General features: G+C 43.0%; 1 protein-coding gene across 2 annotated transcripts in view; it reads right to left on the bottom strand.

The window, feature by feature from the left end:
- LOC117255282 (voltage-dependent T-type calcium channel subunit alpha-1H-like) overlaps positions 1–25368 on the bottom strand; it is a 66951-nt gene that overhangs the window by 21326 nt on the left and 20257 nt on the right. For both annotated transcript variants that reach the window (XM_033624019.2, XM_078166158.1), the window contains exons 7-17: positions 20682–20994; positions 20495–20587; positions 19783–20365; positions 14461–14837; positions 11108–11259; positions 10397–10582; positions 10004–10121; positions 7177–7332; positions 6316–6403; positions 4557–4777; positions 153–464 (exon numbers count right to left, since the gene is read on the bottom strand). In XM_033624019.2, the coding sequence (XP_033479910.2) occupies positions 153–464; positions 4557–4777; positions 6316–6403; positions 7177–7332; positions 10004–10121; positions 10397–10582; positions 11108–11259; positions 14461–14837; positions 19783–20365; positions 20495–20587; positions 20682–20994 (2599 nt within the window). The remainder of the gene's footprint in view (positions 1–152; positions 465–4556; positions 4778–6315; positions 6404–7176; positions 7333–10003; positions 10122–10396; positions 10583–11107; positions 11260–14460; positions 14838–19782; positions 20366–20494; positions 20588–20681; positions 20995–25368) is intronic.

Raw genomic sequence — 25368 nt, 5'->3', positions numbered from 1 at the left:
TTTTGAACTTTTGAACATGCCGAAACACGTTCTTTTATTAACTGGGAATAACTGAAGCGGGACACCATCAAAACGCCTTTTCTTTGTGACTTTATCATGAACCACTTCAACGTCTATATTTAAATGAATAACATGAATGCAGAGAGCTGCACCTCCTCAGGCTCTTCATCCTCCTGATCGCCGTGGCAGTGCGAGGTCAAGGGAGCGTCGTCATAGCAGTGGTCAGGGAGGTGAAAGGTGGTGCCGTTGCAGTCGGGCGGGTGGAGCACTGGCACCTGCAGGTACTCCGGCTGGTCCAGAGACTGCTCCCTGCTGCTGTGGTTGGAGCTCGTGTGCGTGTCGGACAGCAGGGACTCCATCTCTCCTGACTGGCTCTTCCTGTGGAGGCTGGGGGCTCGGCCGATGCTGGTCCAGCTAGAGCGACGGCTCTCTGGCCCACTGTCCCAGGGAACCTGTGAGGGCAACTTTGAACAACAGGAACAACTGGTTGGACTTCTGACTGATTTTCGGAGTACAAATAATTTCATTCTTCACAGATTAAAAGTAGCCTGTGGAGTTTTTGGCCAGTAGAGGTGCTATGGAGCAAATACCAGCCTACACATGAGGACAAACATTAGGGCTGTATATTAACTGAAATATGATCACGACTAGGATTGCTGATTTAGATTTTTTTTTTTTTTTTTTTTTTTTGGTGACGGATAGCTAAACCTTGTTTACCGACCACTGACCATTAACTGATAAGCGCGAGTGTTGTTTTGTACTGTTTAAATTGGGTAAAAATGACTTTGCTACAGAGCTGCACGTAGCACGTTGCTTAGCACCTCCTTTCCCTGCTCTGGCTCACACACACAGTGATGGGGCAAACCATTAGCATCACACAGCTAACGTTACCTAATTGGTTTAACATTTGTTTGGTGTCGGTTTGAGTTTGATGGGACAGTTTAACGGCTCGTTGTTGGATGTCAGCCACTGCACCTATGTTAGCTCATGCTAACTGGGCAGATGTTGAAATTGACCGCTCTCAAATAAATATCCACCTCTTCCTCTGGGTCATTAGCTTGTTAAGGGGTGCTCGTCTCCAAGGAGCAACATCCTGGCATTACCCTTGCGGCATTGTACGACTTCAGCCTGTGTAGCAGCAGACTCTGCTGCCTCATCTGCTCCCCTCACAGCACCAGTATATTATATTTACTATTGGGTGGCATGGTGGGGCAGTGGTTGGCATTGTCGCCTCACAGCAAGAAGGTTTGAGGGTTTGAACCTCTGGGTGGGGGAGCCCTTTTGTGCGGAGTTTCCACATTCTCCCAGTGTCAGCGTAGGTTTTCTCTGGGTACTCCAGCTTCCTCCCACAGTCCAAAGACATGCAGGTTAACTGGTGACTCTAAATTGCCCTTAGGTGTGAATGTGAGTGTGAATGGTTGTCTGTCTCTATATGTCAGCCCTGTGATAGTCTGGTGACCTGTCCAGGCTGTGTTAGTATTAGCGGGTAGATCCTTTGTATCAAATCGAACTGTAACCAAGCAAAGTACAGTGCAATTTGGATGCCTTAAACTGATGTCACAAAAAAGTCAAAAAGCTGCGCCTTCCAGAGGTGGTAGCAAGAGCCATTCAAGCAGTAGCTTGGCAACCGCAGTAAAAAATAAAGCTTTATGTCAAGGTAGTTTAGTCCCTCATTCAACACAAGCTAGATAAAACAACGGACATAATCAAACATCGAAAGTGGTCAGTCACAGAAAAACCACTGGACCGTCTGACTGTCACAGGTGTGTGTGTGTGTGTGTGTGTGTAGGTATGTGTTGCAGTTTTTTGAAAGAATTGAAATTAAATGTGGCTGGAAAACTTTAAACTACTGCCAGGAAATGAAAGATGGAATTCATTTTAGACTCATATATATTTTGTTTCTGTAATTTATCTATTTATTTGTTTGTCAAACAGGACAGACTATTTTGTTTTATTGGACTTAGCGTTAATGAGAGAAGGAATGGATCCCAGCAGTGTCTCTGTTCCTATGTTAATACACTTTCTATTTATCTGAAGGAACAAGTTTGTGTTTGTGGTCTCTCTGCTACAATTTTTACTTTTTTGTTACAAGTCTCTGCTTTTTTGGTTGTTTGAGCAATTTGTTTTATATTTAAGGCAAACATCTTTTGTATTGGCTGAGATTTGAGTGTGTGACTATGAATCTACTGCCAGGATATCTCCTGGCTGTCACCCCAAAAAAAATCAAAACAAAAAATAGTTGCACACAGAGTAAACAAAACGTCACAGAGCGCTCCTGATTTCTGCAGAAGCTGGATCAACAAATGACAAGTGAGCGTTTCTCCACCTGACAAACTGTGCACAGAAAAATGGGGGCAGGACATTAATGGAAAATGAATCTGATGTTTCAGAGACGGAGGAGAAAAATACAATATAAGAAAAAGCTTTTCAGAGAACAAATATATTTGTTCACCACGACATCTGACAAAAACACTGCTTGTACCGTAAAAAGAAAGAAAAATGTGCAGTGTGCTGTGTGAAACTGGATTCAAAAGATGGTGATGACAATGAAAAGCACCTACGACACTTTACAAGCAAAAGAAACACCACAAATTGGTAAAACCACCTGACACACGACAAAAAGGCCAGGAAAACTTCAGTGGAAAATCCCCATCGTCGAACCACTCCAACATCCACAGCTGGAGAGAACACCATCACCAACAGCAGCGTGCCACCAATTAACAGGCAGCAACAGTCGAAAAGAGCAGCAATACATGTCATTTTTCTCTGCAGCACACAGGTTACACTCCCCGTCACGCCTCAAAAACCACATTTCTCTCCTGTGATGATTCTGACACACCACATGATCCGAACTGATAGTAAGTTTGCTTGGAACCTCTCGGGTATTAGACATATTGACACAGACCTGAGACATGAGTAAATAGAAGGCCGAAAAATGGTGGTTGCAAGATATTTGGCCTTGTAAATGTTTTATGTGGAAGGGAAGGCATTCAAGTCGATGGTTAGGTTAAGTCTTAAAGCCTTTGGAAACACAGCTTGAAATAGTAAAAATGCATATATTATATCAAAGTCGAATGTCTCATTAATCATCCACAAAAGTCTGAGTGAAAATAACCATTCATAACTATTAGAAAACCTGGTTTAAAAACAGCTCATTTTGCTGTTTAGACCACTTGCCAGGACAGAGTGGGCGTGGCAGATAACGCTCTGATTGACAGCTCCCTCATTTTGATTGACATCTCCCTGGCTCAGCAATGGCTGCCACAAATTTAATCCAGCCGTACATGTTTGAGCCCTCTGATGATTCAGAGGACGAAGCAGAAGCTGAAAATGATTCCTTTCAGGTGGTCACTGAATGGTAAGTTTCAAAATGTGATTCACATTAATGTCACTTCGTAGAATAGTTAGCATAACTTTTACATGCAATGTTAGCTGAGATGAATGACAACGGGAGGCTAGCGCTTTGCCTTTCTTCATTGAGATACGTTTTCATTGAAAACATAAATCTGCTCCGTTCTTCTGATAATAGCCTTTTTCATTCAAACACATGCAGTCTTAATAGATTAAATATGTCTTTACTCTGACACACACACCGACCCCCAAAGCGGGAGAGACCGGTGCCGGCCGGCCATCTCTCTGGCGTTGTGTAGAAGTATTTGCCCGCCTCGAATAATGTTCCCCTCCGGCTAAAATTGTGTTGTTTCCCGCAGCATCACCTCCGCGACTGGGGATATGTTTATGCGTAGCAAAGCTAACTGCTTGGGGTTGGGGTTAGGGGTGAGGAAGGGTGCACATGACGTCCCCTTCCCGCGAGCCGACACCGGCACCGGGCCCGGGGGGCAAGCCCGGCCGCTCACAAGCCGCCTCTTCCTGCATCTCCACAAGCTGCAAAGGCTCGGATTGTCCGGGCTCTGGAGTCGGTCAACCTGATTCGAGTGCTGCTGGGAGCCCGCCGGAGGCAGAGCCTCCACTGGGTCACAGCTGAGCGGTTCAGCCAGTTTAGCTGGCAGATTTAGCTGGAGCAGAAAGGTTTTGTTGTGCTGCCACTGGGGGGCAGGATGAGACAACTGACGGATGATTTATGATTGGTTTGGAATTTATTGCGTAATAAATCTCAGAGATAACCACGGCCAAATCAAACCCAATTTCAAGAATGTACAAAAACTTAAAAGACAGATATTTCGAATTTGGATGGAAACTGATTTCTAATTGTTTTTACATGTTTAGTATTATGTACATAAGACCCTAAATTACATAGCTGGAAGGCTATTGTGGATTTGGGTTTCCAGAGGCTTTAAACCGCTATTTTTTCTCATGTAGTTAATAACTGTTCAGTGAGACAACACTGAAGGGTTTTAATTTGTGCAAAACAATCCGCTGTTTTAGAATTCATAAATTCATCTTCCTTATCACATCTAAAACACAGCTTGATCCGCCTTGATCTCCTTTTCTTAATATATTTCATCATTTTCTTTTTGAGTGCTTCTGTAAATCAACTTTATCACTGATATTTAATGTGGTGATAATATAAGAGAAGGCAGGTGTCCAAGGCTCACCGGTGACCTCTGATCAAGGCTGTGGATGTCCATGGAAGCACCACTCGGCCGGCGTGACTGGTTGGAGTTTAAGTTGGGTGTGGCTGCGGTGTGTGTGATGACTGGCAGACAAGGAGGAGGAAGAGGAGGAGGAGGAGCAGGAAGAGAAGGGTGGTGCGGCATGGAGGCTTTGGGGTTCAGGAGACCATTGGGGCTCAGCATCATGGCCTGGATCTTGAGCTCTGCAAACACACACAGGCAGACACAAACATTTAACTTATTGTGATAGTTTCTGTTATCTTCTGAACTGCAGGTACTACCAAAGACACAGAGGATGTGCCAACATTAAGTTTTTGGTTTGTTTGTTTAGGGAATTATAGGACCTGAAGTGCAGTACACATTTTATTTTTTAAGAAAAAACATTGACATTTTTAAAATGTATATACCAATATTTTTAGACATTGCTGTTAAAAATGGGCAAGAATTGGCATTTTTGCGATTTGGCACTGCTACAATTTCAGAGTGGTACACCACTGTTGTAAATATGGACCTTCAGTTACCAGCTGTAGCAACTCAAGTTCAGCCAGCATAAACCCCAGCATTAGGGTTCTGATCCCAGGCCACCCCAACTCCCCGCCGGATCAGCAAACTTTCTGTTGCTGCCGTTACATGGGTTACACAGGTCAGTGCTGCTACTGGCCACCAACCTGCTGTGACTCCTGATGCTGAGGCTTGCACTGGCTATATTTGAGATGCTACAGCTGTCGACTGAATTTCTGTCTCCTGTGCTGGGGCCGCCCCCCCCCCGCCCCCCCCCCAGCGAAGTAGTCTCCTAGCAGCGGGGAGTGAGGCAGAGGGACAGTGGGGTGCGCTAGCTAAATCTTTTCTCATTTGTGATCGGATAAACAGAGAGCGAGAGCTGGGCAACGAAGGGCTTAATGAATCAATGCGCTACATGCAGCTCTACAATAAAATAAGATGTGACCCGTTTTAAATAATGGAAAAAAATAAAATTCAAAATGTGGTGGTCAGTTGTGATATTGTGGCGGGTCACCAGAAATAATTCAATGTATAGGAAACACTGGACACTAGCAGGGATGCAGACTCTGCTGTCAGATTGCCGTTGTTCTCCAGTTAGCCGTGAGACAGATCACTACAGTTTATGTCAGGACGGTATAAACAGTTTGCAACCCGCATTAGTTTGCTCAATTACAAAGTATAATTCACGCACTGCTAAAAATTTTATGGTGTCACTATAATGACACCAGAGGCATTTTAGTCACACCTGGGGCCTCTGCCCAAGTGGCAAAATATGACGTGTAGGTATGAGATCACACTGGAACTTTTACAACAATGGTTCTTCACCTCTGCCATGCTAGCTGGTTGTGTGTGATGTGGTGCTGTAAAGCATTACGCACTTCTTGTGGGAGATCCTACCCACGTATCAGAAATTACATAATGCCAGGATAAGCATTCAGTGCACAGAGTGGGAAGGAAAGAGGCACCATTATCCTGATTACAAGTCAAAGTACCATTTTAATGATTTCAAGTTAATAAAGGTTGCATGATGTTGCTTCAAAACCTGTATGATCATCTGTCTGCTTTCTGACATCTTTTTAAAGATACACTCCCAGGTCTCAGCAAATTTTGGTGAGTACGATGTTATATTGCCAATAAGAAAGGTGAACAGAGCAACAACAGCAGCAGCCAGCTGCAATAAACCAAAGCGATCCTTTAAGGTGATTGTAAGTGAGTGCAGTGTTGATTTAAGAGTTTGTACCTGCAGCGTACAGCTCTCTCAGCTTCTCCTCATCCTCGAAGGAGAGCGACTGTCTCTCGTCATCTGTCTCAGATCTGTTGGCATCACCCTAAACACACACACACACACACACACACACACACACACACACACACACACACACACACACACACATCACTGGAATCACCACTATCATCATAATCTTCATCACCTTCTCTTTTCTCACTGTCTGTTGACTGTTGTAAAAGTGAAAAATATGAGCAAGTTGAGAGGGAGAGACTGAGAGACAAAGAGCGTGAGGCAGACGGGCGAAGGGGATCTCCAGTGTTCTCTAGTTGAGTTATGTGCATGGCTTTGGCAAAGATCTCCTGTAGTCACGCCAATAAAGCTTTACTGAATTTAATTAAAATTCACGCCAGAAAGATGGAGGCAGACGGCTTTGGCAAAGGGTGTGTGTGCGTGTGTGTGTGTGAGTTTGAGATGGGGGGGGAGGGGGAGCAAGTGCTCTCTGATGCTGGAGATAAAAGATGAAAACTAAACAACAAAAGCTCACCAGCTGTGAATGGCAGGCGATATCAAACACATCCCTACCCTGGAGAGAACTAGGCGTGTTTGTGTGTGCGTGCGTATGTTAGTGAGAAAGAGAGATAGAGAGAAAGAGAGACAAGGGGATAGAAAGCGAGAGAGACATAGAGGAGGGGAGGACGACTGAAAAAGAGTCATGGATAAAGAGAGAGAGGGGAGAAACCACACAGGCAGGATGGTGGAGATTATTCTCTTGTAGGCAGCTTTGGTATCATCAGCACAACAGAGCTCAATTAGTCTCGTTCCCCCTGCCTCGTTCTCTAAGCAGCTCAAATAAAACTACATCTTTGCCCTTACTTCGGCTTGAAAGCCCTCCACCAAAATGGCTACGAGCAAGTTGAAGAGGACGTAGTTGCCAAAGGTCATGAGGGCGACGAAATAGAGGGCAGCCAACGGCGTGGTGGAGGCCATCCCGTTATAGAGCACCGCATTCCAGTCCTCCTGGGTGAGGATCTGCAGATGGGAGGAGAGAGTTGGTGGATGTCAAACGTATGTGCGGATATGAAAAATACAAACACAACCAGAGATGCAACCCACAATGTTAGCAGCTGTCTGAGGTATAATAATAAGAATAATACGAGTGGATTCTTCCTTTAATATCTCATTGTCAGTTGAACGGTAATGATGCTCATCAGTGTTAAATGAGCTCCTGTGGAGTGCTTGTTTCATTACTCTTCCTCCCACACTGCTTGTGAAGCGTATCTTACCTGCCCACTGGGAGAGTTTTTATATTTTGTTGAAATATCGAGTGTGAGCGATCCCAAATTGGAGCGAATGAAATAATGGAGAGGGTCGTCAGGGCTACAAGCGGTGACAGCAGCAGCTGCTGTTTGAATCTAAACCAAATTAATTTCAAAATTACATTTAACATTCATTCACTGATGGGGAAATACCTCTAAATGATAAATGGACTGCACTTGTATAGCGCCTTTCTAGTCTTCCAAACACACTACAAGCCACATTCACCCATTCACACACACACACATTCCTACACTGGTGGCCGAAGCTACCATACACCTGCTACTCAGTTTATTAACACACTCGAACACTGATGGAACAGCCATCAGGGACAATTTGGGGTTCAGTATCTTACTCAAGGATAGTTTGACATGCAGACTGGAGGAGTCTGGGATCAAACAACCTGCTTTATCTCTAAGCCACAGCTCACTCAATGTATTTGTCAGTGCAGTCAATGCAGTGGTGAAGTGTAACTAAATATATTCACTTAAGTACTGTACTTCAGTACAAATTTAAGGTACCTGTACTTTACTTGAGTATTTCCATTTAATGCAGTTTTATACTTAAGCTCCACAGCATCTAAGGGGTAAATATTGTACTTTTGCTCCATTACATTTGTCTGATAGCTTTAACTTCTTTTCATATCACAGTTTTTCATACGCTTCCTGTCCAGTGAAAACCATGTATCTTAAGATGTGTTGCTGTTGCATGTTTGTGACAAATTGAAGGATAAAATGTTCCTTTATGTTAAGAAAATGATCCTACTTCTTATTATAAATAAACTCTGTAAAAGCCCTCTTGGATCAGCTGAAAAACACATTGTCAAAAAGCTGGAAACAGAGCTCTTTTTCTGACTTTTTCTGACAGCCACGCTACAAACATATGATGATCTTATAGAATATGATGCACTGATGTAGATTAAACATCTACAGCAGTAAAATGCAACATACACATGAATATTAATCCAAAAGCATCTTCAGTAATAGTAAAACACTAAAGCGCCGTTTCCACAAAACACTTTCGGTATGGTACCTTTGGAACCAAAAGTAACCCTTCAGACATGGTACCTAGACCCTAGGTCTGCTTAGCTTTTCTACTGCAAACAGTACTCTTAAATGTGGGCAGGATTGTTGTCACTCACTGCTCCGTCCAGCACTCCTTCATCAGTCTGCACCTCGTTTATCGTCCACAGAACAAGGCTGCATGCCGACATTTTCAGAACAAAACAAAACAGGCTGCAGTGAGAGTCTGTTTCCATGGGGTATATTAAAAATAGCAGGTTTGTGCATTTAGTCCCTCTAAGGCAAGCTCTGGGGTTTAGTGTTGCTGGAGCCCACAGGAACAATGCTCCACAATGCTTTTTTTTTCTCAGAGTGAGCATTGGAATATGTGCTGTTGAAATCAGTATATACAAACACTTGAAAATCCACTCATTACTCAAAGTGTATGTTATATAAAAACTAAAGTGATGGTTAAAGTTGTCAAATTTAAGGTGTATTGATTGATTCACATCGTCAACTCATGCATTGAGTAACATTACAAGTTAACGTTCCACCCTAAAAGTCACCGGCAGTCGGCCCAGTGAATAAAGTTATTTTTTCTCTGACTCGAGCTGCTGCAAGAGGCAGCAAAACATCCTTTCATTTTATAGTTACAGGAATAAAACTCTCCACGGTATGAAGAGTGGTTACATGAGCCTCAAAACCAGTCACAGCTTAGCCCTGAGCAGAGTGACTGTCCACTGTTGACCAATCAACAGACTACAGTGTTCACAGCTCCACCTTTTAGTACCAGATCTGTGTGCTAGGTACCCCAACAGAGGAGAGACCAAAAATGGGAACGGTATGGAACAGTCCCATTGGTACCATCCACAAGTTTTCACAGTGCAAACAGAAGAAAATCGTATCCAACTGAACTGAACTGTACCGTACTGCTTGGTGGAAACGAGGCTTAACAGGGCCCATTTTCTGCAAAATGAGTACTTTTACTTTTTATACTTTACATTTTGCTGATAATACTTCCATATTTTTCCTTGAAGAATGTTTTTAATGCAGTACTTTGAAATGCAGCAGAGTATTTTTATTTATTTATTTTCAGATTATTTTTTTGAGGCTTTTTGCCTTTAATGTACAGGACAGTGTGAAATGGGGAGACAGAGAGATTGGGGGGACGACATGCAGCAAAGGGTTGCAAGCAGGAGTGGAACTCGCGACCACTGCAGCGAGGCATCGCCTCTATCCACTAAGCTACCGACGCCCCATGTAGCAGGGTATTTTAACAGTGTGGTATTAGTTCTTCTACTAAAGAATCTGAGTATTCTTCTTCCACTGCATCTGTATGTGTGTATTTGTGTGAGAGACTGTGCACGCCAGTGTCTTTGTCTAACCTGAAACACAGTGACAGTCGCCCAGAGCAGCGAGTCAAAGTTCTTTCTGTCAGGTAACGTGTCGCCGCCATCTTGTCGCAAACCGAATTTACAGCCGAACAAATGCATCCCCAAGATACTGCAACACACAAACAGACACAAAACACAATGCATTACTTTCATTACATGGTAATTTAATATGGATATGTAATGCTGCCTGGGTGAATAATTGTGTGTGCACAAAAGGTGATGATACATGTGGCAATATGCTCTACAACAGCGTAAGAAAAGGTCAGAAGTAATGATTGTGATTTTTGTAAGGTATAATCTGTGTAATTAAAGCTGAGAAACTATCTTGTGAGTCTCTCGTGAGTCAGCCCTACAGTATCGCCTTCAGAGAAAGGAAGAATATACCTGAATATGAATATAAAGAGCATCAGCAACATGCAGAACGTGGCCACATTGTCCATGGTCTTCATCAGCACCACCAGCTGCCTCCTCAGGGCAGGAAGGAAGCGGACCAGCTTCAAAACTCTCAGCAGACGGAAGGTACGCAGCACCGATAAGCCTCCCTCTGCCTCACCTACAATCTCCCACACACTGAAACACACGACGATGACAAGCTGATTATAAACACGATATTAAACCCACATTAAAGCAACCAAAGGAATCAATATGTACTTAACCTCAGCTATAATTCTTTTGAAGTCAGCATTAGTTTCGCCCACAGAAGCCTTTGCTTCCAGGTAGGGAAAGCGGTAAGTAATTTTTCTTGTGACAACGTGGCAACTGAAAAGAGGAAATGGGCCAATGCTGTTTACAACTTACCAGCCAATAAAGAAGGTGACAGCAGTGTGCACTGGCACAGTAAACAAGCAAAGCCTTCAAGCAGAGATACATAATTTAGCTTGTAGTACTACATAATGGAGTGAACACAGGCCCCTTGGACGAAGAGTGCAACCACATGGCTTCACTGCCAGAGCCAGAGCCACTGTGACAGTTTGGGAGATGTAACTGCACTGCTGACTCGCACTGAAGGATTTCCAATGACAAGACAAATATCTGCTAACAGAATTCCCATTTTGGGGGAAAACTCACAGTCAAAGAAACTCCCCAGAGCCCCACCTGATGATGACAATGATGCTGTCAAAGCCGTTGTAGGGGTTCTTGATGTACCCAAAGAGCCCGAGAGCCATGAGCTTCAGCAGCATCTCCAGACTGAACAGACTCGTGAACACCATGTTACTGATCTCCAAAACATCTGTCAGCTCCTGCGGCTGGAACGGCGCAGCGTTTGTGGAGAGAAAAGTGGAGAGATTGATGTGCAGATATTGGACAGGCAGAGAGAAAAATGAACAAATAAACAGAGACAGACAGACTGGCAGTGAAGAGAGTAGTAGAGTCAACATGTTAGGGATTTCTGAAATGCCACTCAAGGCTACAATGCAGGTTTGGGTGGATGACGACGTCTTAGATATGGAAAGAGAGGCTGCTCCCTGATGTGAATATAGGTATATTTTTACCCACAGTCCTTTGGAGTAGAGCAAGTGAATACACTTTTATTATTATAATATTATTGATACCATTTAAAGCAACGATACTCAAACTGCCGTGCGAGCCCCTCCTGGGGCTGTAGAGTTATTGCAGGAAGGACACTTATGACTGGAAGGAGCACATCTAAAGCTGAATTAATATGATTCACATCAAACAGGAACATTCTCATGTTGGCACAGCTATCAAGATTGATTCAGACTGATAATACCTAAAAATAGTCTTGCTCTCAGGTTCCTGTCAAATAAGTTAAATAATCTAAGGTTAAAGATTCTGTATGTGACATTCAGAGCATTAATGTAGCAGCAAACTACTACTTGCTATGTTAAGGTATCGTGAAGTAACGGCGTCCTGAGCAGAAGATGAAGTCATGCTCCCTTTGTATGTGTTATAATCTGAGCTGGTATGTTGTGGTAGGTCAGTCTGGTCACACATGCATGTGTATGTCCAATTGTGTAGCTCATGGCTGCCAATTTGCACTGCACTTACACGTCCGTTACTGCTGATATCGGAATGGCCTCATCCCAGAATTGTAGCCACCACCCTCAAGTTTAACCCAACTTCCACCGGTAGCTCTGTCAGCACTGTTGGTGTTGCTTAGTGGTGTTTATGGAGTTAGCACTGTTAGCTGCTAGCTGCTAGCTCAGCTGCATGCAGACAATTCAGACTCTCTGAATTTCAACCCCAGTTGCCTGGAGAAAATGTTGGCATTGTATTTTCCCATAAAGTCTTAGTGCTGCCATGAAACTACGCCTACTTAGGGCAACAAAAAAAGTTATCTTGCGTCACTACAATGGACAACCAAGAAAGGACGGCAGAGGAGATACCTGCACACCAATACAACTGGGCTGGACAGCCACAAAAAAGGTTCACAGGCTGAGATCAATGCAAAAAAGAAGTCAGTTTATTAAGTATCATAAGTGCTATATCGTAGGCAACTGGACTCGCTTGCATTTCTTGAAGACGTTTCGCCTCTCATCCAAGAAGCTTCTTCAGTTCGATATAGCACTTACGAAAACCATGACCTGGATGACTGAGAATCTTCACCGACAATTTATTTAGAACATTCATGCACAAAACAAAGGGTGCTCAAAGTGCAAAAAATAATAAAAAGTCAGTAAAACCAGCAGCAAACATTTCAGTCCTTGACCATCATCACTGTCCAGCCCAGTTGTATTGGTGCGCGAGTATCTCCTTTGCTGTCTTTTCTTGATTGTATGTTTCCACATACTACAAATATGTTACATCTGCAAGTTTCTAAAGTGACAAAATATATGAACTGCCTTTGTCTTAAGGAGTTTAAGGTAGGAGACATCTGCCAAGCTGCAGACCACTGTTCAAGACGAACAACAGACTCGTTGGTGGCGATAGTGCGAAAACAGCTGTGTTTTTTTACTGAAACATTGAAAAGTGGTTGTTCATCGCAGCTTTTCCTGCCAGGATTGTGCCCCTACCACCATGTACTGTACACCAAAACACGATCTTTTCCTAACCATAGCTAAGTGATTTTTGGGCCTAAACGTAATCACATAGTAACAACGGCATTGTTGAGATGTTAACCTTCAATGTATCCGCCACATAATAACACTCATATGTAACATATCTGCAGTTTACAGAAATGTACAATGCCAACATTTTTTCTGCTGACTGGGTCCCATCACATTAGCACAACAATAATTCATGTGAAGTTCTAGATGATGACATTTAAAATAAAACAATATTGAATTTGGCTTTTTTGTTGGTAATGTTAACATTATTATTATTGGTGTGTAACAATTTGATTTGTCTGCAGGATGGCACGGGAATGAAAGGCTTTCACATTTCAAACGGGGGCATGAGAGGAACTTTTTTATTATTAACAAATCTTAATAACAAGTAATCTGATATATCTTATGTCTCCATGCCACAGAGCTGCTGTCAAATTAAAACTATTGTGTTACACAACATAAAAGAGCCACCGTGTACTGTGGCATTAGGTGTCATTTCTTCATTACAGTGAATACAAACATTGTGGTTTATTTCTCCCGACTCATCAAACCAACAAAGCAGTGTAAACAAGTAACTGTGTCTCTGAGCATGCTCAGTGACATTTTCCTGACACAGAACAACTCTCCTGAGATCAAAAAACAAGTCTCTGAGGTGTTTCAGACTAAACTGCACTGTTCACACTCACTGAAATGAGGGAATGTGAGTCCAATGAAATTGTATGGCTCTTTGTTTGTTCTTAATAGTTTTTAGATGACAATCGATTTCTATGGCACAGAGAAAAAAGCTATATGGGGCTTTGGCGACGTATTCATGTGTCATAATATTCATTCATACATTCATTGTTCGCTTTGGTCTCCTCAGAGGATTTGTTGATAATAAAAAAAGGATAAAGTAGAGCTGGCCTTATCCTTAAACATTACTTATTCAAGAAGTCAAGGCCATCCAGATCTGTCATATTGTTCAGGAAATGGGCCAAACGCAATCTTCCCCCGTCTCCCACAGTCTATCCCTGCCTCTCAGCCAATCACAATGTCAGATCTGTCCTCCTCACTCCTTCATACGCTCTGGCTCGCTTCTCTCACTCTGCCCCGTCTCTGCACAGCTCACTCTCTTTCCCCCGTCCCAGGGTCACGCTTTAATTAACACTTCAGGTCTTATGAGTTTCCCCACCTCCTGATACATGCGTGCACACACCCACACACAGTCACACACGCACACGCACACGCACACGCACACGCACACTGTGATCCCATATGCTTGGTGCTGTAAGTGTTGATTGGAGGGTAAGTATATTGACTCCACCACACACAGTGATTAGCACATCCATTTTCAATCAAACTGTAGTCACATCCAATCTGCGAGAGGCACGCACATAGCTATGCACGCACGTACACAAACATGCAGTCTTTTACACAAACACACACACACAGAAAACATACCTGTTCGTGGTACTCTATGCCCATCGACAGTGTGTTAATAAGGATTGCAATCATGATTCCTCTGCTGAAGTATCTGCTGCCAACAATGAGTTCCAGTTTAGTTTGGAGTCCCGCCCAACAACGCTTACACAGCCTTTTCTTTGGCTCAGACACCTGTGAATCACCACGGCAGGGGCTGCTACAGTGGCATGGGCTGTTACTATGACACGGGCTGTTGCCATGGCATGAGTTGCTGCACCCATGGTGCCTGTCTTCGGGCTGCTCATTAAAATTTTCATTGTCACCAAGTTGGTTGTAGTAGATACAGTACGGGCATACTGAGGAGTCTCCTGGGACTTCACCTGGCAATGGTAACGCAGGGTGCCCAGTGCACCCACCTGCACACACAAAAGGAGGAGATTATTAAGATGTAAGCCACACAACAAAAAACATATGCAGCACAAGGTTAACAAATATATAGTTGATTCTGTGTGTTGCGCATGACATTCTTTCATTGAATATATTGTCTGCTCAGTAAAGGAGAGCACCTTCATTTCATTTCTGGGAGACAAAAATTCAGTAACATGGAAGCAACTGTGCAGTTGGGATGCTTTTGTGTAGAGGGGGAGTTCTTTTATTAGAACAGGGATGTGTGTGTGTGTGTGTGTGTGTGTGTGTGTGTTGGGGGGAAGGGGCGTGGAGTGAAGCGGGAGTAAGACTTCAGCGGAATTCATTAGCAAGCAGCTCGGGAGGAATGCTCCAATGACATAACAACAAACACTAATCTAGCACGAGCAGTTCACTTGTCATCACAATTACAACAAATTCATGTTTCACTGGAGACTGATATAGTGAATCCAATCTAGTCGTTCTGTGGTGTGCCTCTATAGATAATGTGTGCTGCAAGGAAACTTTCAGCAGGCAGACTTGGCTGAAAATGGCTCTGCGCTAAAGAACGCAGTGATTTTCAGTGTTTAGGTCCAGGATCCCCACACATGCAAGCACATTGTGAATAATTTCTACTCGCTTTTTTTGCATAAGGGAAGTGTGCCAGCTACAATTAGAATTTATTACTGCATTGTATTAAAATTTGATATGTATGTTCTCTGTTACTTAACTGATTTTACACATCAAGGGAACTCATAATGGGGAGTGCGACTCAGTCTGTGAACACAGTCGTTATGTCTTCTAACTGAAGGAGCTTTGCAAAGCTTGAGAAAATGGCCCCAGGTGGTGTCATCATGATGTCACCAGGGTTATTTCAGCTTTGGGACTACATTTTTTTTTAATGAGAAGTCTGCATTATCAATTAGGGTTGTGGAATAGGCTTGGTCGGTATCTATTTTTTCATACCTTCATTCCTTTCTGACATTTCATTGGGGTGTACGGTGCATGACAGTATTTGCATAAAAAAAAAAACCCAGACAAACACTGCAGCACTAAGTGTGCTTTCAGACCTAGAGTTGTCTTGCTTTGGTCTGAATCAGGGACGAATTTTGTTACAAAGCTGCATAATTGCCTAGAGTTGGTTCCTGTTCTCACGGCAGCATTTACAAGCGGACCAGATAAAATACCTTCGCGAGAAAGCTGCTCTTGATTGGTCAGAATTTCCACGTGGGAAAAATCCAGGAAGTAAATAAAACGTTGAGGAAGAGTACACTTGAAAGATAAATGTGATACTTTCTAATGTCACAATGGAGGGACAACTACGCAGGTTGATTTTAGAGCTGCTCATCGTGGACTATATTGCTGTCATTGTTCATTTTAGTCAAACCATACAGTTTGAAAACTAGGTGTGGCTCCAACTAGAAAACAATGTTTTGACGCATTGGATGTGCTGAATGTGCATATTAAGGCAGTACAGGAGGAGGCGCACATTAATAATCCTCCAGGACTGTAACATGCTCATGTTTAACCCAAACAATGTGTCATGTGACTGCAGTTGGTTCAGACTGAGGTTGAAACACGTTCTCACAACAATTGATCCGCACCAGAGTTCGTTTGAAACCGGACTGAGACCACCTCTTCAAGAGGGTCTCGGTCCGGTTGTCAAAACAACCGGACCGAGACCGCAAAAGGCAATTATAGTGTTCACAACTGCCCAAACAAACTGCACTTAGGAGGCAAGTCTGACCACCGACCCCCAGCCCAGCGTCAAGTTTGCTACGTTCCACAAGCTCTCTTAGTTTTTTTAATTAAATAAACTTAGAAGATGTTGAGAGAGGAAATGTTCTTACATCTATTTCCTTATTTCACAGAAAAATACAACCGTTCACCCTCTGAATTCAAGTTTCAGTCTTTCACTGAATTAAGACTAGCTTAATTACCTCGTTAACTGTTAAACACACTTCATTCAACCTTGACAGAAACAAAATAAAACTCAGTAAAACCATCTTGAGTAGTCTTTGTTTCAACAATCACCAACTCTGGTTTTGACAAAATAAACCCTTAATTCACCAAGTTTTGAAAATAAGCTGTTCACCTTGCTGCTTCCTCCTCTGCCATTACTAGCCAGCTACAGTCCTGTAACGTTATCCCCACAACTGGCAGACACCAACTTTCTTAGCTTAGCTTCCTGTTTCACCAGTAGAAACTGACCTCTGGTGGCTCATGCTGTGCACTGCATTACCTCAATAGGCTACAGCATTTCGGTATTAAGAGAAGCGCCTGCATTTTTGATGGTACTGAAAATCATACTGTCAGGATTTGCAAATACTGTGATATACCGTATGCCGCCCAAGCCTAGTGTGGAGTGCTGGGTTTTTGGAGCGTAGAAGTGATTTAAAGTCAGGATATCCTGGCATCTGCTGCTTTGATTTTGACCATCCAGTTTTATGTCTCTCCGAAGTGAGTCCCCGAATTTTATGGAAGTGCGGTTTTATGTAGTACCCCTTTAAACCCTTTACATCTGAGAAATCAACACCTTAAAATTCTCAAGGACATGTTCTTGAGTTCAAAATGTGTGCGGTTTATCTGAGTAACATAACATTGACTCTGGCGAGGCATGCTGCTGTTAGATTATTATTTTTTCAAATGCTTTTCAAAGCTTTTTCTTTTCATAAGTAAAGACTTTCAATTAGGGTTGTTATCACATGAAATGCAACGAATGTTGTAAAAATATCTTCAAAGGTCTTCCATATCCTACTGTAAATCATTTTCATGAATATTCACATCCTAACTCTCACATCTTATCCTATACTTCAGCTCAGATTTCAGATAATCAAGCGTAGAGGAGGAGATGTGGATAAAAAGGTCAGAGAGAAATATTTTGGATTAGTTGTCAGTTGTGACACCTCAACCTTTAGGCTTGAATAAAAGGTTTGACTTGAGTGTTGTGCTCTAATTCGATATATTTTTCTTTTTAAACTGTGGTGCTGTGAGATATGACAGCATGTGCCTGATGTTTTTTTCACAGCATCCTTGTTGATGTAGTATGCGACTGCTGTGAATGTGTGTTTCCCTTCCCCTTCATACGTCGTAACACTAATTCTCCATATCTGCCGTCCACAAATGCCATGGGACTTGCAATACCCCGTGTGTGATCTTATGTAAGGGACAGACAGCTGCGTTGCCTTGGGGCTAATTACCTGAGTGTACAAATACACCACGGTGCTCTTGCATTCACTTTGCCTTGTAGGCCTGATCAAGGTCTATGACCGAAAGCTTGTTAATGTCTTTAAAAAACTGCGCAGTCTCTAGCATGCAAAAGCTCTTCTTCTCTTTCATAATGCATTGAGCACCAAAAACAAGATTAAATTCACCTCCACTGTGTCAGACGTCTGTGATCTGCATGTCTAAATGCTGCTGAGGGTGAGTGGGAAAATGCGCTTTGTGGTAATTTGGGTGAACAGAGCCTGAACTGAGAGATTATTTCTTAAAAGAATGAATATGAAGCATAGCACAGTTAATCAAATCATACTGCAAAACACAGACTGAGGCATATTAAAGGTGCAGTGTAGGATTCAGGGGGATGTATCGGCAGAAATGGAATAATAACTATATTTTCTTTAGTGTAATCACCTGATAATAAGAATTGTTGTATTTCCATTATCTTAGAATGAGCCAGTCTTGTCTATATAGGGAGCAGGTCCAGGATCTACAGATCGCCATGTTGCACCGACATGTTTCTAGCCCAGAACCAACAAACCAAACACTGGCTCTAAATCAGGGCCATTTGGAGTTTCGCATTGGCCACCATAGTCAGCAGCCCCTCCGCAACTTACGAGTATGTAAGTCACAAAAATACTTTCTTTTTTTTTTACGTGAAACCGTTTAATTAATTTTTTTACAGGTTTCAATCAATGGGTCTGTTTGTTTTGGAGAGAGGGAGACCTCTGCTCCCAGTAAAATAACGTCCTGAACATCTAGATCCTAAGTTAGCGGAGAAAAAACGTTGAGAACACATTAGCAGGTGCTGTGCTAGCGGCCTGTCACAGAAATGCTTATTTGCTTATTTTATTTCTAGGGGCCGTACACATGCAGCATCTATAGCCGCCTGGAAAACGCAAGGTCGGGTGCTACTTCTGTTCCTTTTTTTGAGCTAGCTCTCAAGAGTGCGGCGGCAGCTTGCATCTGGGGTTGCTAAGCAACCTTAACAAGCACCGTATCATAACCTGTTTACCTGAAATCCTGAGTGCAGAGCTGATATTCTTCCAGGTGTGAAGGCATATCGTCCGTGGGACAGATTTAAAGCTTTGGCAGCCCTGCACCAAAATGATTATCTTTCCCATATTTATCACAGACTGATATTTACGGAAGAAGGAAAGGATATCTGTCGACTGTGATTGGTTGGTCTTTGTCACATGTGTGTGCTGCTGCATTCCAAAAGCTGAACTTGGTTTATCTCGGGGGGCAGCCGTAGCACCCTGAAAAATAGGCGCTCAGGAACGCATGCCCGCCACGACAGCTCCACTCAGGCGTTTAAGAGATGCCGTGCATCTACATTGAAAACAATTAATTTAAGGGCGCAACAAACATGGCACGTGTACAGCCCCTTATTCAGTGTTTTAACCACCTGGTCCGTTTGTTTTGGAGAGGAAGAGACCTCTGCAAATATTCTGCTCCTCAGTAAAAAAAACTTCCTGAGGGAATCCTACTGGGAGAAGTTTTAGCTGGTTGCAATCCGTGGTCCTCACCACTAGATACCATTAAATCCGACACACTGTTCCTTTAAAGCTCTTTCAACAAAAACAAAAACACTTCTAACGTTGCTCAAGTACAGAGAGCCCAGTGCTGGGCTTTGCCAAGGGCCTCGAAATCTGTGCATCCATCCCTGTAATGCCCTGACTTTGCTACAGCCTTAAGAGCACTCACACACTCACAAACACACCCCTTCATTCTCACCATGCTCCACCACCAGCTGCGGCAGTCTGTTGACGGTCTCCGTGGCAACAAGCCTCTTCTGGTCCTGGGTCTTTGCATCCAGATGACTGAAGAGAGGCGATATGAAGGGATAATTCAAACCATTCCCTCCGTTTCTGACAGCAGGCTCAGGCTGAGGCTGTTGATGTGGCTGGTGATGATGTTGGTGATGATGATGATAAAGCTGATGAAGGTGTGACAGATCGTTGGGAGCGTGGCCTGAGTGCCGGTGGGCAAGTCCGTTCATTTCCCCAGCCCCGCCCCCTCTGGCAGCTCCACCTCCTCTGTCTTTGCGGCACACGCAGACGCAGTGATAGCGCGTGCGTGTCTGAGCGTAGTAGCGGGACAGTCGTCGCCACGCCTTGCGGCCCAGGTGCGCCAGGTAGCGGATGATCTCCTCATAGCAGCTGCCCGGTTGGCTGTCGCTGGCCAGCGTGGAAGCTGATTGGTGGAGTTGCCGGGCACGCTGCTCCGATTTCATTAAGGCATGTTCTCTCTGCTTTGTTTCAGAAAACTGGGTTGCTATGACGACCAGGCACAGGTTGATCATGAAGAAGGAGCCCACCTGGATATGACAGGGCACACATTACACACTGTTGTAACAAGCAATATGCTATGTCTGGCTGTTATGTAATCAACTTTGTGTGTGTGTGTGTGTGTGTGTGTGTGTGTGTGTGTGTGCGTGTGCACTTACTATAATGAGGAAGATGAAGTAGATGAAGTTGTAGAAAGAATGTGCATCCATGACGTAGTACATGATGTCCACCCAACCTTCCAGAGTAATTACCTGCATGAAAGCACAGACCCAGACTAATCACTGAGCATCATCAGTCACTGATTGAAGATGTTTCCCTTTATACACAAATCCTTTTAACATTTACCTGAAAAATGGCGATCCATGCATATCCAATGTTATCGAAGTTAATAGCTCCTTTGTGCGGGTTAATTTCCCCGGCCCGACACTCATTGTAATACTGGTACCAGTTTACACATGGCACTGGTTCATCTGCTCTGAGTTCTATCTGTGGACGGGCATCATCAGCGCCCAGGAAGCAGGACGTCCGGCCCACACGGCGTCGAGGCACATCGGAGCACCGAAGCATCCCGTTCTCTCTTTCCATTGAGCAGATGAACGGGTGTTCATCGGTGCCGTCCGGCCGATAGTAGCCACTCAGGAAGGAAATGTTATATCTCCTGGAGAAGAGGAGACAAACATTTAATAATATTTTATTACAACATATGTCTAAAAATCTTATTATCAACTAACAAACAGTGAATCTAAAAGAGGAGCTACTGTATGTGTCCTTATTGGGAACTAATCCTATGAAAAGACCAACAATGCTTGAGTCTGTTTCTAAGAACTTTTCAACTTCTGTTTCCTGTCTGTGGCACGCAGCCCCGAGCCCATTCAGTCCTTAAGAAGATTTAAGTCTTTAAAAATGGGTCATAGAAATGTTTTTGCATCAAGAGCTGGACACTGGCGTTAAAGCTGTCATTACAGGAGTAAACATTGCATTTGTTGGGGACTATTTCCAGTCATGGATTAATACCCCATCTCCACCCAAATTAGCAGATGTATGCAGAATTTTTAAACATGAGAAAACCTGCTAAAAATAGGGGATGGACTCCTTTCTCATTGCTGTTAACAAGTATGCCTTTCTTTGTGTTTTTCTTTTTTGTTCTGGTGTGTAGCATTCAACGACACGGATGGGCTGAAAAACAGGTTGGTAAATAGTAGAAGGCAGCATATATCTTTTACTTTTTCAGTGTCTCTCTCAAACCCGGTCTCACTCAGAAGTCGTCAAAATCCGGCACTTGGGTGGGGTCTTGCACGTCAGACACTGGCGATAAAAGCCATCCTTTAACGTGGGGATTGTAAGCGGCTGGTTGCTGTTATAGTTTGACGGCGCTCAGCGGTGTTGGGGGAAGCATGGCGGGACAAGAATGAAAGTTAAGGTAGCGAAAGTCCCATGTAGGGCAGGTGGGAGGGGTGAAGGATGGGTCCAACAAACACAGAGTTACACCCGGGAAAGCGGTGTTCGCGTCCTGTAAGATTATAAAGCCAAACCCTGTTCTTTTTTCCTAAACCTACCCGCATGCTTTTGTTGTCAAAACCCAACCACGTGCGTTAGTAGTTGGAGGGGAAAAAAAAGTCAATTTGTGGTGTTGTACTGACATAGTGCGTTTACTTTGAAAGAGACTGTATGTAAACTGTAAACTTCCTGTGAAAACAGAAGTGTATTTTGAAAGAAGACAATGCATGTAACAGGCAGAAGTTGACACAGTGTCCCAGAACGTCAACAGCCAATGCACCCAGGGTACCTTTCACATTATACCTGGACGTGGAAGGTCAATGACCAAATGTCGATATGTGACAAGGTTGGCGTGAGAATATGTTGCTCTCTCAAACTCTGTGCCAAGTAAACAATATTCAAGCATTGCTTGGATGGAGAACAAAGGTACTTTTGGCGGCCTGTCATAGCAAATCGCCAGCAAAGGGGAAAAAATTAGTGAGTCCTCCCAGGTATTGTATATTCATCACTGCCAATCGAAGTCAACCTAAGGAGGAGCCTATAAATACCAGTGACTACTGCAAAGTCATTTGACCCCGGAGTGAATGACGATTGTAACTTTTTTCATTAAATACAAAAGCCAGATTTTAGCAGGTGTTAGTGTTTGTTTTGTACAGTGGGGAAGGGGCTTAAGAGACATTTGGTGAACTACTGGGAACAACCTACAACAACAGGACTTTGTATGTGAGATTGACTCAAAATAATCTATAGTGCCCATGTTCATTTAAATGAAGGAACATGTCATCCAGTTATAGTCCAGGGGGTACACCGCCTTGCGTCCAATGTCAACTGGGACAGGCTCCATCTCCCCCCTCCCCAACACCCCGAATAGGATAAGCGCTTACAGACAATGGAAGGATGGATGTCCTCCAGTGCAACACTGTAGCTCACTAATGTGTTTTTAATAGTTTTTGGACAACAATGGAGCTCTATAGCACAGAGGAATAAGCTCCATCAGACTGCAGCTACACAAATAGCCTATTACTTGTTGGTGGAATCATTTCGTCGTTGGTTTTGGTCCAATAAGAAACATAAGGAACATGTAGAGTATATTGCTGGTCTTGTGCTTTAAACTGCCAAAACAAAACAAAAAAAGAAGCCTGAAATACAAACAGTAAGTTTCTGGACAAATTCAGGTGAAGTCTGGATGAGTTTTAGGAAAGATAAATCATTGTATCGACCTTCTGTTTGTACAAAAGGTCTGTTTTCTGGAAAAGCATAAAGACAGTATGAAATACACAGGGGTGCTTAAGAAGGAAATGAGGAAACAGAGAGTGAAATACAGATTAAGGAGGAAAAAAAGAAAAGCGGGAGGGTGCACTGGAGAGATAAGCAATCAATCATCTGTAGTGTAGAGAAGGGTCACAGAGGAGCAGCGCTCCGCACTTCTTATTAAGAAAGGTCATTTTGTTGTTTATGAAGCAGAAAAATACAAATTGCTCGCTGAAAAAAAATCTAGAGAAGGATTAGTCTTGAGTAAAATTGTATGGGGTACTTTTACAGCAGTCTAATGTGACCACATGAGATTAAAGCCAATAACAATGTAATATTGTCTTTCCTTATACAGCTGTATGTTAGAAATACAATCACAGACTCCTGCTTCGGTGATAGAATTAGAATAACAATAAAAAATTGATTTTCGTCACTTTTGGTCTTTGCTGCAGCTTCTGTTTTGTCATGATGCTGTGTTCCCGTCATAATGAACTGAACTATTTTGAGTCTACGGCCTCCAGTGTGACAACAGAGAACTGAGTCTTCACCCACTCTTAAATCACAGTTACCTCTTAAAACGTATCTAAAAAAAAAAAAAATTATTTATTATTTTACTATTTTTATCTTAATTTTTGTATTTGGGTTTTTTTTTATTTGATTCACTGTACTTACATTAAAGTTTGGAATCAGCTGACAGAAAAGCTTCATTCTGTAGTCGGACAGCTGAGAGGACACACTTAAAAATATAGATGCTAACTAGAACCATACAGGGTTCTTCAGCCACATAGCAGAACTCTGGTTGGTGGTTCCTTGTAGAACCTTTTATAATAAGCTACTTATTACACTACTTTTGCGTGTACTAATCACTTCCCCAAAATGACTCCAGAAGAACTAATAGGCATTATAAATGATAAGGGTCATGTTGCTTCACAGCAGGTAATCAAAGCACAGAAGCCTCTGTTTATTACACTTCATTTCAAATCCAGTGCTGCGCAGGTCTGACCCATTTATGCATTCACATAGAGTGGTTTCCACTTCCCATTAAAATGAAAAAAAGGTCAAAGAACAATTAAATAGCCTAGACCTTTTTAAATAAATGAATATCCTTGGACACAGGGAGGGTCAGGCAGAGGATCAAAGTCTGATGATTATGAGATATGGATAAATATTCATGGGCCTGTATTAAACACAATAAACAAATGACGAGCACAAATTAATACAGCGGAGCTGGAAGAACCACCAGCCTGTTCCCACTGCGCCGGTCAGCTACAACAACACCAGAGAGAGAGTTATGCACAAGAACAGGACTGTGTGTCGGCATGTTTCTGCAATTTTAGGGGATGTGTATGGACACCCATCCAACATATACTAACATCACCCAGATGTGCCGATCACTGGGACGAGGACAAAAACAAACCACAGGCCAGCTCCTTATCCCTGCTACTTTCAGGCAGTCTTAGGACGCAAAAGCAGAACGGGATACATTGTACGTCATTATATTAATGGAAACACACTGAACATGATAACGCAGAGCATGACATGACCCAGCACCCAGAACCCTCTATAGGAATTCTCTCCAGAACCTTTCAACCTTCAAAGGGTGCTAACAAAAACCCATCCAGGACTTTCAATCAAGAAACCTTTTACAATCCAAGAGTTTCAGCTAGATCCCACCCAGGGGGACAGTAATAACTACCTGTAGATCTCTGAACCATCAATCATGATTTTAATTTAACAGGGCAGCCTGGGGCAAAGGGAACCATGTCCAGCATGGTTCATGAGGCCCCCAAAGGGCAGCGGTTGATGTGGTCCAGTGCAACCCACAACACCCCTGGTTCATAATTATGTTTTTAGGGGGTGGAGATTTTCATGAAATCATTACTATTACTGGGTTACTGGTTCTTCAGTGTTTCATGGGTTGGAAACTGAGCTCAGCTCCAAATTAGAGCCAGATACAAAATGCCAAGTACCAGGTACCAGTAAAAAGACAGACAAAACAAATTTCAGCAGACCATGAGTCACTGTATGGCATGAAATGATGGCAAAATGTATCAATTATGGCAGAACATAAGTAAAATTAACTGATTGAGGGTATTACAGATACGTCTTTTTTGAAAAAGACCGTTTGAAACATGAGTAAAATATTTTTTAAACACCCAAACTTTCAACAACTCTTTTTCCCAAAACGATTCTTTGGATGAAAAGGCTTCTTAATGGAGTCCTTGGTCTTACAAAGAATCCTTAAAGAACCCTCTCTTTAAAAAAATAAGGGTTCTTCAGAGGC

Source organism: Epinephelus lanceolatus, chromosome 3 (assembly GCF_041903045.1).
Source record: "Epinephelus lanceolatus isolate andai-2023 chromosome 3, ASM4190304v1, whole genome shotgun sequence".
NCBI lineage: Eukaryota > Metazoa > Chordata > Actinopteri > Perciformes > Serranidae > Epinephelus > Epinephelus lanceolatus.
Note: the sequence above shows the minus strand (reverse complement) of the source record. Positions and strands in the feature narration are given on the sequence as shown.